The 14260-nt window shown below is 42.3% G+C and overlaps 2 protein-coding genes across 2 annotated transcripts in view; one reads left to right on the top strand and one right to left on the bottom strand.

The window, feature by feature from the left end:
• The window catches only part of LOC134215320 (uncharacterized), a 39726-nt gene that overhangs the window by 4439 nt on the left and 21027 nt on the right, over window positions 1-14260 (top strand). The window lies entirely within an intron of this gene.
• LOC134215317 (uncharacterized) lies at window positions 13172-13606 on the bottom strand. Its single transcript, XM_062694531.1, has 2 exons — window positions 13524-13606; window positions 13172-13456 (listed from the first exon to the last, which is right to left on the bottom strand). The coding sequence occupies exons 1-2, from the start codon at window positions 13530-13532 to the stop codon at window positions 13172-13174; spliced, it is 294 nt and encodes a 97-aa protein (XP_062550515.1). The 5' UTR covers window positions 13533-13606.

The raw sequence follows: 14260 nt of genomic DNA on the forward strand, positions 1-14260 counted from the left end.
CGTCACATCATGAATATTTAATCAAACAAATTTAGCAAAGAAATCAATTATATAATTCTGCAACTATTACCAACATTATTGGGGCTATTTTAAGCCTGTTGATGGAAAAGAATAAATAAATAAATAAATAAACTAAAAAATTAAATTATTACGATCTTATAGAAATGGATAATATATTTTCCCATAGAAAATAATTAGAAAGCACATAAAATGAATCTATTTGAAAGGTTGTTTTGAAATGGCTCTTTTGTCTCAAGTATATTAATAAATAAGTGATTTTTTTTTTAAATTTTGGTTTCAAGCATATTTATTAAATCTATTTTATGTCACATTCCGACATACGAACTCAAAATAATATTCGTGTACAACATCAACGGTGATATTAAGAACTGTTTGTACAGTAGCTCATGATTTTAAGATATAACTATTAACTATCAACATCATTACTGTTTAGATGTAAACTAAATAAATAAATCATCACTTCATAATTTAAAAAAAATACACGGATGACAGAATAGTTTGTATGAAAATAGAAAATTAGTTATAATTCAAGTCTTTGATTTGAATTATTGGCATATCAATCAAATATCAAAGAAGCAAAGCAACTTCATTAAATTATTCTTTTCTGAAATCAGTATCACAAGAATCATATCTGTCTTTTAGAAATACCAGAAAGCTTCTCGAAAGTAAGAATATGGAAATATAAAGAATTTCCTAAAGAATACCAGTATAAAAAAAATCCGCTCAGACCAGCTTCGAACTATTGACGTCGAGAATGAAAGGCCCAAACCTATACCTCGCATCTATAGTCGCTTCGTAGCATTGTGTGTGGAAAGTGTGCGTTACATGCCTCTTTTTGTTAATCACACCTTCATTTAAATTTGATTGAATTTCTTCTAGCTAGAAGGACGAAGACTCAAACAGCAAGGCCAATAAACGTATCCCTAGTAACCCGCTTTTCATTCATGCTATGCGAATCCTCCACGCAAAGTGGTGCCTCGTACCTACAAACAACAGCAAGTAGCAGACGGCAGTGATGCTGGAACAAAAAATACAATGAGCCTTGCGTTCATACAGCAATAAGTTTTATGTAAATAACATTTTTCACGAGCGTCGGATCACTTTGCGGTCTTCCAATGAAAGTTTACTGGTTAAATTTCCTATGATGTAGTTGGATCGATTTATCGTTAGAGAATAATGGGACACCTCGGGGATTTTTTCTTTGTCAAGATATATTTCCCCATAGTAAATCCTATGGAAAATTAAAATCGCCGGCGCTAAAATATAGTTTCACCAATTGATCTACAATTTTGCACAAGCATTGGAAGACCCAAAAGGCTTCTGAAAAATATGAGGGAACGAAAATTTATTTTTTTCATATACCCATGTCCCAGGCTAGTGTGTATGTGTGTGCGTGTGTGTGTGCACAAAATGCCATAAAAAACATTAGCCAAATTTTCACATAGAAACTCTTAACCGAATTTCTTGCAACAAGTTGCATCCGACAGAGACTAAAACGCTGTTGATCACTATTGAATTTCATAATAATTGCAAATTGCAAAAAATAGATAATATTAAATAGTGATGAGATATAGTGACATAGAACAATAATGTGTTATGAAAAATGCCTTGCATCTATGAATATTTTTAAAGTTTATCCGCGGCTTGCTCCCATTAAGAGTTTCATCGTACTATAAAGATGCTCGTGTTGCACGCATTTAGGCGTAAGTATGCTCTTCGTTCAGTTTCATAGTACTATGAAATTGTCCGAAAGTCAAAATTCGAACATAGGAAATTCGAGAAACTTTTGGCAGCGCCATCTGTCGTCTACTAGTGTAAATTTTCTATCATAACATTAGACGGTGTAACTGTTTTGCCTTTCTTGTACATCATCGAGGTGTAAGCGTAAAGGTGGTGGCTGGCCCAATTATTACTTCCGGTCTTTTACTATACTTAGTATAGTAATAGTCAAGCATTCGTTCTACATATTACTAATATGGGGGTAAGCGTGGTAAATTGTTATAGAATTTAAAAAGAAAACGAATGCTAAGACCAAGTGCCACTGGATGACTCCAAACGGGCCAGTATAATGTGGGGTAGTCAGGGTTTAACTAAATTAGCTAATAGTATAACTTATTTTGCCACGCACCAATTTCAGTATAATTTGTTTCTACGAATCAAATTCCTAGAAGTTAGGTTTTCAGCATTACTTAGCGCAAGAGAGGGTTTAAACTCTGCGTTAAACTGAATTTTATTCGCCAATTCGGGGCGTTATCATGAGTGATCAGCACTCATGGAACACATTGTTTAACGCGAATGTCAGCCGGGTTCGATCAAAAGTGTAAGATTTAGTGTAATTAGTTTAATTATTTTTATTTTTAGGCATCAAACGTTAGGAGCATGTTTTCAGCGTCGCACAGCCCAGGAGAGGGTGTAAGCTCACAACGGTATAGTGTAGGCCGTCCTCGATTGGGGTCCTGTGGGTCGCATGTAGTGGCTGTGCACGGGGCAGTTATGTGTTGAAAGCGGTTTCGGGGCAGTTAGGATTGAGTTTTAATATAAACAGATGTAGGATTGAACAAAGTTATAACCTCTAAGGTTCATATTGTGGAGACTATTGACAGCCAAAGCGTTGAGGATAAGCTTTTAGTTAGCAACTGAATTAATTTATCCGATTTGGAATCCTAGATTGAATAGTAGGTATATATGGACAATAATAGAAACTATATACAGTTATCATTTTATTAAGTATTGAGGATATGTTTTTGGTTAAGTTGAGTATCAGATGGGCATGTGTGATATCCATTAATAAGACAGAATTACTGTATTAGAACTGTATTTTTGGCTTTGTAGTAAGATTAATTACTTACTAATGTTTTGCGGGCCGGCGAGTGAAAGCGGCCCAATTCTTTTATCTACCTCTTTCCAGACGACCAGTGATGAAGAAAATCTTATTGTTCCGGTATCAGCAGTGGTATTCATATTCATAACAACCAACGTCAATACAGGAAGTCTGTGTTCACAACGTGATTACTTCAAGGACAATCCCAACATCTTCTGTGAATTGCAGATAAGTATTGCGTTTATATTTTAATTGCACTGAGCTCGTTCTAATCTGATCGATGAATGAATTTACTTGTCACTAATCAATATCATTAGTAAATTTAAACATTCCCGTAGATTAGAAAAGCAAGTGCATATATTTCTATTTTATGGCAACATATCACAACGAAACGGACCCTTGGGAGCCTTAAGTAAGATCTCGGTCCGGTTGCATCTAAGGAGATCTTAGTGCAGTGCACACCGGACGTGTTGCCCAGTAGACGTATCGCTCAGTGGTATTTAAATACAACGCAGATAGGCTATGGTCAGAGGGTGCGTTGATATTACAAGATTACAAGATTACAAGATCATCGAGGTGTAAGCGTAAAGGCTACATTTATTACCTTTTTGCGCGAGAAAGGCGCCATCACCGCTAGGTGCATTAATCTGGGTTTTTACAGTTTTGTTTGCTCGCTCTTATTTGGGGGATAAATTCGTCCCCCAGTGTCAAATTACCTCAACATTGATTTCTTTTGCGAAAGTGTGTGCGCAAATTTTGAATGTTACAGGACAAAATGATGCAAAACGCCCACACCACTGAATAATGCTATATTTAATACAATTAAAACAATTTTGCGCCTAATATCATGTTTAAAACTTAAAAGAAAATCCAACTAATTTGCCTAATTCGCGAAGTCGAAGCAAAATTTTTCACACAAACAATGACAGTTCTTTATGGGTTTTTACAGTAGAGCAAAAGAGAGGAGGAGATGGCGGCCATGTTTCACTCAAACTCTGACAGATAGCAATGGGATTTCTCATAGGAGGGAAGAGCAGAATTTGCTTCGACTTCGCGAATTAATCAGAATGTAACTTACAGATGGCACTGTCTACACATTTGCACGTTTTGCATAATTTTCACCATCAGAATTGTATACGTTGCATTCGCATATTGGTGACTCAGATAAGACCCCAACAAACATTGGAAGAGGCTAAAAAAACTAGCTAGTTCAGCCTAAATTGTTTGTTAGGATGTGACATGGATGGCGTAGCTTGTCATCCCTATGGAGTTGTCCGTATGTTTCGCCTTCAAAGCACTTTGAAGCTTTGTGACGATTATGTTTTAGTTTTTTGTAAACACTCTTTATTACATGCCAAAAAGAGTTATTTCTGCGGGACTATCTCACTATCTTAGTGTATTTTGGTCGGCTGATGGGTAATGATGCACAAATTTATTGAATGAAGTAGGTTTGTATCGTTTTTGTTGGAACGCAAGCAGATATGCTTGTTTGCCAAAGTCTCTTTCAATTTGTTGAGAGAAGTAGTTTCTTAGATCAGATCTCGCTAATTTGATTCGATTGGTAATGGATTAACCAAGTGTGTGATTGGCGATAGACTTAAAGTGGTTTTATTTTCAAAACAAGTTCATTTTGAAAACTAAATGTTATAATGTTTAAGAGGTTTTTTTTATTACAATTGTTTTAATTAACAAAAACACGTATTCGTACTGTTCTTTGGATATAAGTGCAATGGATTGGAATGTGTGACAGAAATTTTCTACTTTGTTGATAGCTAGTGTCGGCCACAAAGTTGGCTAAGTTTCGAAAGATCGGGGTACTCTTTGAATGTTTTTCAACAATCTTTTGGGAAAAATTAAGGTGCAATTTTGGATGGAACTTGCGAAGAGAAAATGTAACGTCATTTGCATTCAGCCAAACGCTACCACCGCGAACTATCAGATGCATCTAGCATCTCGAATAAAATATTTTGAATTACCTTTGATTATCGAAGACTTCTCCCCTTTGAGGAGTATTGCAACATAGCCGTGATTTCTGTTATTATATAGTTATGAATGTGTTTTATCCCCATATAGAATATAAATTACCCTTTCACGAATTGGAAACACTTATATCGTTATGAAAAGTCGGTCAACTGTGATAAGAAGAAGAATAAAAGACAAAACATGAAAAAGGAGAATCGTTTTCGGATGCGTTGTCTCGGCGAGCGATAGAGTTTAATAAGAAGAGTTTGATTGTTGTGGCTGTAGACGAATCACAGTTCTGCGTGGTGAATGTTCGCATTCAAGTGTTTCTTCCTCTGCGTTGGTGGGACGCCCGCCAGAAGAATAGTGTTATTGTGGATCGGAATGATCACAATTCTGCGTGGTGGGACGCCCGCATTCAAGTGTTTCTTCCTCTGCGTTGGTGGGACTCTCGCAAGAAGAACCGTGTTATTGTGGATTGGAGTGATCACAGTTTATCCAAGAGCCTCTTTCTCATCGATGGTCGATGGCCTACAAGTAGTTTGGTGGTTTTTGTTGCTGGTTGTTTGACAACTGTGAATGCACAGTGGATTGGACATGTATTCGAGAAAAGTAGAAGTAGTGATCCTTGCTAACGGCTGACAACAACGTTAGCCGTGAAATACGAAGGCGCATCATCAGTGGAAGTCGGGCCTACTACGGGCTCCAGAAGAAACTGCGGTCGAAAAAGATTCGCCACCGCACCAAATGTGTCATGTACAAGACGCTTATAAGACCGGTTGTCCTCTACGGACATGAAACATGGACAATGCTCGAGGAGGACTTGCAAGCACTCGGAGTATTCGAGAGACGGGTGCTTAGGACCATCTTTGGCGGTGTGCAAGAACACGGTGTGTGGCGGCGAAGAATGAACCATGAGCTCGCCCAACTCTACGGCGAACCCAGTATCCAGAAGGTAGCTAAAGCCGGAAGGGTACGATGGGCAGGACATGTTGCAAGAATGCCGGACAGCAACCCTGCAAAGATGGTGTTCGCTTCCGATCCGGCAGGTACGAGACGGCGTGGAGCGCAGCGAGCGAGATGGGCAGACCAGGTGCAGAACGACTTGGCGAGCGTGGGGCGTATCCGAGGATGGAGAGATGCGGCCTCGAACCGTGTATTGTGGCGTCAAATTGTTGATTCAGTGTTATCTGTTTAGATGTTAACTAAATAAATGAAAAAAAAAAGAATTAGTGGTAGTGGTTTGAAGTACAAGTAAAATGTTACTTCACGAGTTGCGAGTACAACTGCGAGTCGAGACGCCCACTGCACGGGAGTTCATTGAGAGCTTTCCATATTTAGGTGTGCCACTATTTATGTTCTTCGTTTATGAAATGAGATGCTGACAATACAATGGTGTGCCAGGAATGGTTGTTTGCTGCAAGATGCTTTCGTATCATGATGAGAGAGCAACCGAATGATACACAATATGTCGTAGGTGTTATTTTTTTTCCATGCAGAAGAAAATGGTGACAGCATTTTTTTTTGGGAAGAGGGGAGATGTGTGGCATTGGACAGGCCTATTATCATAAACAGGCCTAGCAAGCATGTGTCAAATGACAGATCCTGTTTGTCATCGTGAGTATACACATTCGCAGTCAGTCGATCCCATCTTTCTCGCGAGTGCAGGTAGTGCAAACATGATGGGTGATTAATATGCGCGATGTTGAATTGCACACATACCTTGCGCATTTAGCGCGCCCAAACACCTGATTGTAGTGCATCGTGGCGTGATGTGCCACGTTGCGTGATACTGCGCCTACTGACTAACTCCCCTAGCAGGATTTCCTAACGCAGCAATTTTAGGTCCCTGAAAAAATAGTATTGTTAAATAATATGATTTGGCAGTCAAATCCCCTAAAATCTTTTTTTCTAACTTAAAAAAGTCTTTAAGTTCTGATGTAACTCTTGCAATTTAAATATAAAACTTTACGTGAATCATCACATTCTGCATATGGACCACCTCCGATATCTTTAATAATAGTGAATGGTAAATTTGGAAAAACTTCATAAAATTATCAATCATAAAACCTATGAAGTTTTGTACAGCAATCAAAATTCTAATATATTTTTTTCAAAGCGTTTATTCGGTAGGCTCAGGCGTGTTGAACAATTCTATCATAACGTTCAACCGCAACCTTAAAAATCCAACAAATAACGTAATATTTGCATCGAAATTATTTATTAATTAACTGACTGGAGTTACAATGGTCTGGAGGGTGACAATGGGTCAGCGCGCCGTCGCCGACAGTCTGGTGGTCGGATAACAAAATTGTTCAAAAAGGTCTTTTATAAGGTACAGTTGGGCGAGTGGGTAAAGGAATTTATATAGTTCAAGCACAGATAACAGATATTTAGGCTAGAACAAATTTTATTGAAAATCCTGTGTTCTCAATGTTTGATTGGCTTACAATGGCCGCTTTCGCATATCTCTCATTATAGGATCCCTAATCCAGTCTTAATGTGCCTTGCAACAACATTTTTGAAAAAGACTTCAAGGATAAAAAATATTTGGAAGACTAAAAATTCTGTTCAAGTTTTTCACTTGCCCCACGTGTGGGGTAAGTGAAAAAATGACTTAAAAAACGATGATTCCAAAGTAGGACACATTTACTGTTCTTATATATGTATTATGCGGGCTGCGAAATGGTGAGTTGACATCTGGGAAGGAGCGACCTACACAGCTCTGGTCCTCTCAAGTTCCAATCTCACGCTTCCACGGGTCTTCCGATGACAATTGACCGCCAGCTAAGGGTTGCGTACTTAGCTGGGCACTGTTGTCCTTCTGACATCAGCTAGAGTGAGTGGGTGCGACCAAAGGGACCACCGTCCCTAACCCCTAATCCCAAGGCGTTAAGCGACCCGTGCCGAGGGGATGCATGGCCAGGAGGTGAAATAATGAGCTAGGCTTTAACGGAGCCTGTGGGGTACCTGGGCACCCTCCACAGTAATTGTCCCTTACCGAGTCATGCTGGGCTCTGGCGTGGTGGACTTCTTTTCCCGAGCAACTCGTGGGACCAAAATGGAAAACCAAGCCAATTTTTCAATTAGTGGTAGTAGTGTAGGCGACAACCCCTTCGCAAGAGGTGGGTTGTTCAGGCCTCCGCCTAGGAGGCCAGAGGCAACTCAGTGCGCAGCGCCAGCGTGGGTCACTTAACCATCTCCCAGACTCCGCCGGTAGAGGTTATAGACGGCCCATGGCTTGTGAAGGCGATGAACCGCAAACGCGATAGGCTTTCGGCCTTCGAGGTGGCGACGGAACAGCTGGACGCATCGACTTTGCGTCATCGAAGCATAATATCAGTAAGGAACTCAAGAGGAGCTTGCTGAAACTTCGAAAGTCGATGCTGGACGCCAAGCTGGAGAGGGCGGTCGAGACGGCTAAGTGTAAACCCGTGAAATCCGTGGAGTCGAGGTCTACCCAGACTGAGGCCCAAGGATTCGCGGACTCGGGCAAGGTCGAATCGACCGAGGGCGTGCCAGCGAAGACGGTGGTGCCAAAGTCTACCCAGACTGAGGCTCAAGTATTTGCGGGCACGTCGGGGATGACTGCTCCAACGGAGCAGACACAAAAACGGGGGAGGCAGTCTCCAGGGGATGAGCTCCCTGGGGGCCGCTCCAAAACGCGGAGGGTTACTACCCCGAACAAGGGTAGTGGGGCTGGGAAGCTGAACCCCGGCCAGGTACCTCCAAAACCTGGGGAAGAAGGACCTGGAAAGGTCCGTACAGCCAGGAAAGACGGTGGTAAGGGGTTACGGCAGGCTGAGAGCTCTCAGCCGCACCAGACCAGGGAAATAGAGGAGAACGACGCCTCCTGGACCCTGGTCAAGAACAAGAGGAAACCGAAGACGTCAAGGGCCGAAAAGAAAGCCCAGGCGAATGAGGGTAGCAAGAAGTCTAGGGTAGGCACCAATCGCTCCAGGGGCGATGCCCTAGTCATCAAAACGGACGAGGCTAAGTACTCGGACGTCTTGAAGGCGATGAGGAGTGACGTCAAGCTCGGTGAACTCGGCGCCGACGTACGTCGAATAAGACGTACCCGGATGGGCGAGATGATCCTCGAGGTGAAGCGGGGCGTCTCGCAAAAGGGCGCCGCCTACAAGAAGTTGGCGGAGGAAGTCCTGGGCGAGACGGTCAAGGTGAGGACACTCACGACGGAGGTGAATCTAAGGGTTAAAGACCTGGACGAGATCACCGAAGTCGAAGAGCTCGTCACGGCACTGCGGCGACAGTGTGAAGTGGAGACGCCCACCGCAGCCGTTCGGCTACGGAAAGGTCCGGCAGGGACGCAGGTAGCATTGGCTCGGCTATCTGCAGCGGACGCCTCCAAGGTAGTCGAGTTAGGGAGCGGCAAGGTGGGATGGTCGGTGTGCCCTGTGGATAGTGCCTTCAAGTGCCTGGAACCGGGACACAAGCAATGGAACTGCAAAGGCCCTGACAGAAGCAATCTCTGCCGACGCTGCGGTTTGGAGGGACATAAGGCATAATGCTGCACGAACCCTCCCAATTGTTTGATTTGTTCCAGCAAAGCTGTGAACAGCAAGCACCCCATAGGGGGTTCGATGTGCCCGGCGTTTAAGCGTGCTGCTCGGCCTCGCCCGAGTGTTTGGTGTGCGCAGGTTTAGAGGAAACGGCGGAACACGCATTGTTCGTGTGCCCACGTTTTCGCGCAATGCGTGACCACATGCTTTCCACATGTGGACTGGACACTACCCCGGACAACCTAGTTCGGAGGATGTGTTAAGATGCAGTTGGCTGGAACGCCGTTTTATCGGCTATCGCCCAAATCGTCTCGGAGCTACACAGAAGTTGGCGCGTGGACACAAGGATGGCTAGTTCAGGCGCAAATAAGAGGTGGTCCAAGGGATCGGAGTCGGCTTCATGGGTCATACCGGTGGTCATGCTCTGCGGTCGAACTCGATCCTTTTATCGAACAAGTGGCCGCGCGAAGAACAACATGGTATCGTCGCTTTCGCGGCGTCGGTCAACCGGGCGGGTTCCGAGCCCGAGGACGGAAAGGGGTCCTCGTCAAGGCTGGGGCAAGCGTAGGCCTCACGTCGGCAAGTCCCTCTGTGTGCTGGCGAATAGGCCCTATCGCAGAAAGGTCAATTTGGGGTGCACGCGGCATCATCATTCTTGATACCAGTCGTGCAGAGGGAAGCAGGCGCGAAGTCGACCCTTCCCACCTTCCGATGACATAGGGCGTGGTAAGGCCACCTGGAAAGCCGGCAACGCGCTGGCACGATATCATGGTATGTACCATACCATACCATGTTCTTCTAAAAAAGCGAGCGAGTTACGATGTTCGGTGCTGCAAGGACACGCAGCTAACCTCGAGGGTGCGTTGTGCACTGGCCCCCCTTTGAAGCATTACTTTCTGGTTGTACCGAAGGGACTATGGGCTTGGCGGCAATGGAAACGGTTTAGCGGGTCGGGGATGTAGTCCTGCCTCCCTCGGTGATCCCTAACCCCGCACTTCCTGGTCAACCCAGAAGAAAAAAAAAAAGGCTACACCACGCGGTGGAAGACTACAGTACAACCCGGACTTGGAATCCGGGACTAACCAAAAGCGTACTTTCTGATGGTTTGATATTCAACAGGTTTCAAAGTCATTATATGATCAGACCAGACCATATACAGATGGGACTGACTTGCGATTCACGGCAGTATTGAACTATCAAAACCTGACTGTATTCGTCGAATTTTTCACAAATAAATTTTAATAAAAATAAATTAACTTTTCTTATCAGATTTTCAAACACTGTTCTAACGGAAGTCAGCAATTTCGAAGGAACTTGTCAGCAGCCTCGTACCAGCTGCAGGAAGGCTGATAAATCTCATTTGACGGACGCGCCTGACTTTTTACATTTCTCCGCTGCGTATGTGGTCCGGATGGATTTAATTCTGTTTTTGATCTCATCAGTTGCCATCGTTATTCCGGAATCATTATTTTTTTTTTATTTATTACCAGACTAAGACCGGAGTGGCCTCGGCCTGTGCAATACATAAAAGTCTTCTCCGTTCGGCTCGGTCCATGGCTGCACTTCGCCAACCACGCAGTCTGCGGAAGGTCCGCAAATCGTCCTCCACCTGATCGAACCACCTTGCCCGCTGTGCACCTCGCCTTCTTGTTCCCGTCGGATCGTTGTCGAGAACCATTTTCACCGGATTACTGTCCAACATTCCGGAATCATCCATATCTCTTAATAACGACTGGATGGCTTGAATCCGGATATCCCGGTTCCGGTAATCCTTGAACGAAGAATCGCACAAGCACCTGTAGTTCTCATAATTATGTACAAAAACCAGCAACTTATCTTCTGATCACCGCGACACAGAAATGTTTACACTTTTTTGAATGTTGGAATGCGAGGTTCTGCCGCCATATGCAAACTGTTTTTTGACGTAAATTACGTCTAAGGGGAAGACTCGGATACAGCGTGTAGAAAACGGAAATTCTTAAATTCGAGACCGTCACAAAATTAGAAGAGATTTCAAACTCTAATAGCGTATTTATCTTTCGATGGATTTTCGAGATTTTCTTATCAATCGATTCGGAAACTCTCCAGCAATTTTCCAATTCCATTGGAACTTTTGATTATCAACGCTGAACTATTGGAAAATTCAATGCTTCCATACCCAGTAACACTTCAGAACCAATCAATCTCGTTCATAGCGCGTTTCGATCATTGGTAATTGCCTACTTTTCGGCTATCTATTCTAGACCAACCTGCGTCCAATTATTCTGCCGTCATACGCATATCTGTCCCATGTTTGCTGGGATTTTGCTACCCAGGTAACCATTAGCACTTTATTTCGCCTTTTCGGCTATATAGGGCTATTATAGAGCCAGTATGAAGTTTGTTAGCTCTGTGGTAGCCTTATAGTCGCACGTACGGCTTATTTTAATGCTTATGGTTACCTGGGTATGTACATGGGGCAATTATGCGTAGAACGGCAGTATTGCGGTAGTTTGTTTTTATTGTGACAAAACAAAAATAGCACAATTGACATAATGTTTACGAAATTAGAGTTAGAGTCCTATTCGACTACTGCAAAAACTTCGTTTTTTGTACTCGAAGAGAAAAATATCGTTTATGTTGAAATGGACTGTCTGAGTGAAAATCCAGATAGGGTTAAGGCAGGTATTTTCGTCTTTTCGTCATAGTCTCGAAAAACAATAAAGGAGACACTTTTTTGACAAACTCATTCGTATCAAATCTTAAGCTCAGGAGATACGTTCTGCTATAGTGGAATGTGGTGGAATGGATGTTGCTTTCGATGGTTTTAGCCCCTATGACGATGGACGGAAATACCTGCCGTGTCCCTACCTCCCATTCGCCTGTTTTGGTGTCCAAGTTTTCTTAATGTGTTGAGATGTCCTGTGTAGTGTCATGTCCAGAGACTTGAGTTTGTGTTCCTCCTCCATGAAGTTCAATTTCCCATGAAATTCATTGAACCTGTTAATGATTGTGTTTATGTGTTGTGTTTTGGCAATAAAGGAACAATCGTCTACGTTGCGACGGTAAAGCTTCATCACTATTTGATTAGCCTGCAGCGTGCATATGCTCTCTTGTTCCAGACGCTCCATTACAAGATAAGCCACCACAGGCGATAGTGGAGAACCCATGGGAACACTGAACGTTTGTTTGTAGAAGACTCCTCCATACACGAAAAACGTTGATTCCAATACTAGTTGAACGGCTGCCACAAAACTGTGTTGGTCGATCGGTGTATGGTCTTCAATTTCTCCCCAGCATTGGTTTATACACTCTATTGCGTAGTCCACCGGTACGTTGGTGTATAGAGATGTGACGTCAAGCGAAAACATTACCTCGTCTTCATCGAAATTTCCACAAAATAATCAACAAAGAGCAATAAAAAAGTAAGACGTGCGGCTACAAAGCAAGACCATGGTGGGTGAGGGCTCGATTACCGGTGTCGGTCTAGGCAATTTTTGGCTTGGAAATTTTCTCGACTTCCAAGGGCATAAAAGTATCATCGTGTTAGCCTGATGATATACGAAGCAAAAATGGTATCTTAGCTTAGAAACCTCACAGTTAATAACTGTAGAAATGTCCCAGTAATGGAATAAAAAATAAGAAAATTTTCACAAAAAAATTCAAAAAAGCAATAAAATTGATAAAATTTTCCACTTTAAACGCTTAAAGAGAGGGTCATCTATAGAAAATGTTCAGTTTTATAGCTTTTTTTATATTTCTTTATGAAAATTTTCATTTCTTTCTGAGTACAAAACTTCAGGACCTCTTCCCAAAACGAAACAACAAACTCAAATTTTTCAAACAACATTTTTAATTTATTCACAGCTCAGTAATAGTAAGGATATCCATAATTGCGTGCATAGTAGGGGTAATATCCGCCGTAACCGCCATAACCACCAAAACCACCATAATATGACCCACCATAATATTGTGGTACAATGTGGTAATGGTTGTGAAACCCGAAACCGAATGTTTCCGCGTTTTCCATATCGCCATCGTCTGAGACTTCTGGTAGCATTTCCTGGTTTGCGGGTGCTTCCGGTCGGTCGTTTTGGTTCCCTGGCGTCGGATGAGCAACGGCCATCGCCAGAAAAACGAACAAACAAAAGAGCTGAAAATTGAAGTTACAATTAACAATAGTGAGGATTTTTATTTTAACTTTTGTGATTGTAACTAACCTTCATCATTTTGAACAGAATATTGAATCCACGGAGATACTCTTGAGAGAACTTAGTTTGGTATCCTTGCCAGTCGGTAACTGATGCTCTCTAGGGAAATGCTACCATTTTTATATCGTTCTCACGTACCGGCAGATCTTCGAAAGCAGCGCGGAAAGGTATCACACAGATGAATTTACAATTTGCGTCACAGCGACAGCATGATTGGAATGCACCTTCGATAGCAATGTACCCAGTTTGTCACAATGCAAATAAAAGAGATAGTGCATTGGGCCGAAAGATGTATTCCGATTTCTGGTGCGCATATTTCATGTTTTAGATACGTCATTGATTTTTTTTTTTTGGGAAACCAGATTTTAGAAAATAGTTCCAATACTAAATTGGGTGAGTAATATTGGTTATCGAAAATTTAATTTGCGTAATCAGAAGACAAAACTTTTATAAATCCATATATGCGAATATTGACTTATTGGCTTATTCTGTGCAGTCGATGGGTTATAATAGGGGTGACAGGGGTAAATTAGACACCCTAACTACTGCTGCTGTTTATCAAGTGGCTACCAAGAAATTGCATTGTTCAATGCAGATTTGTCAAACCTTATTTTATTAGTTATCAAAGCCTGTTGTGAAAAAAGTTGAAAAATATTGAAAAAAATTAATATGACCAGCTAAAATTAGTCCAAAATAATTCAATTTCGTTTCTGGCGGGGTAAAATGGTTCGATAGGCAGGCCTGGT

The sequence above is a fragment of the Armigeres subalbatus genome, chromosome 2 (assembly GCF_024139115.2).
Source record: "Armigeres subalbatus isolate Guangzhou_Male chromosome 2, GZ_Asu_2, whole genome shotgun sequence".
Taxonomy (NCBI): domain Eukaryota; kingdom Metazoa; phylum Arthropoda; class Insecta; order Diptera; family Culicidae; genus Armigeres; species Armigeres subalbatus.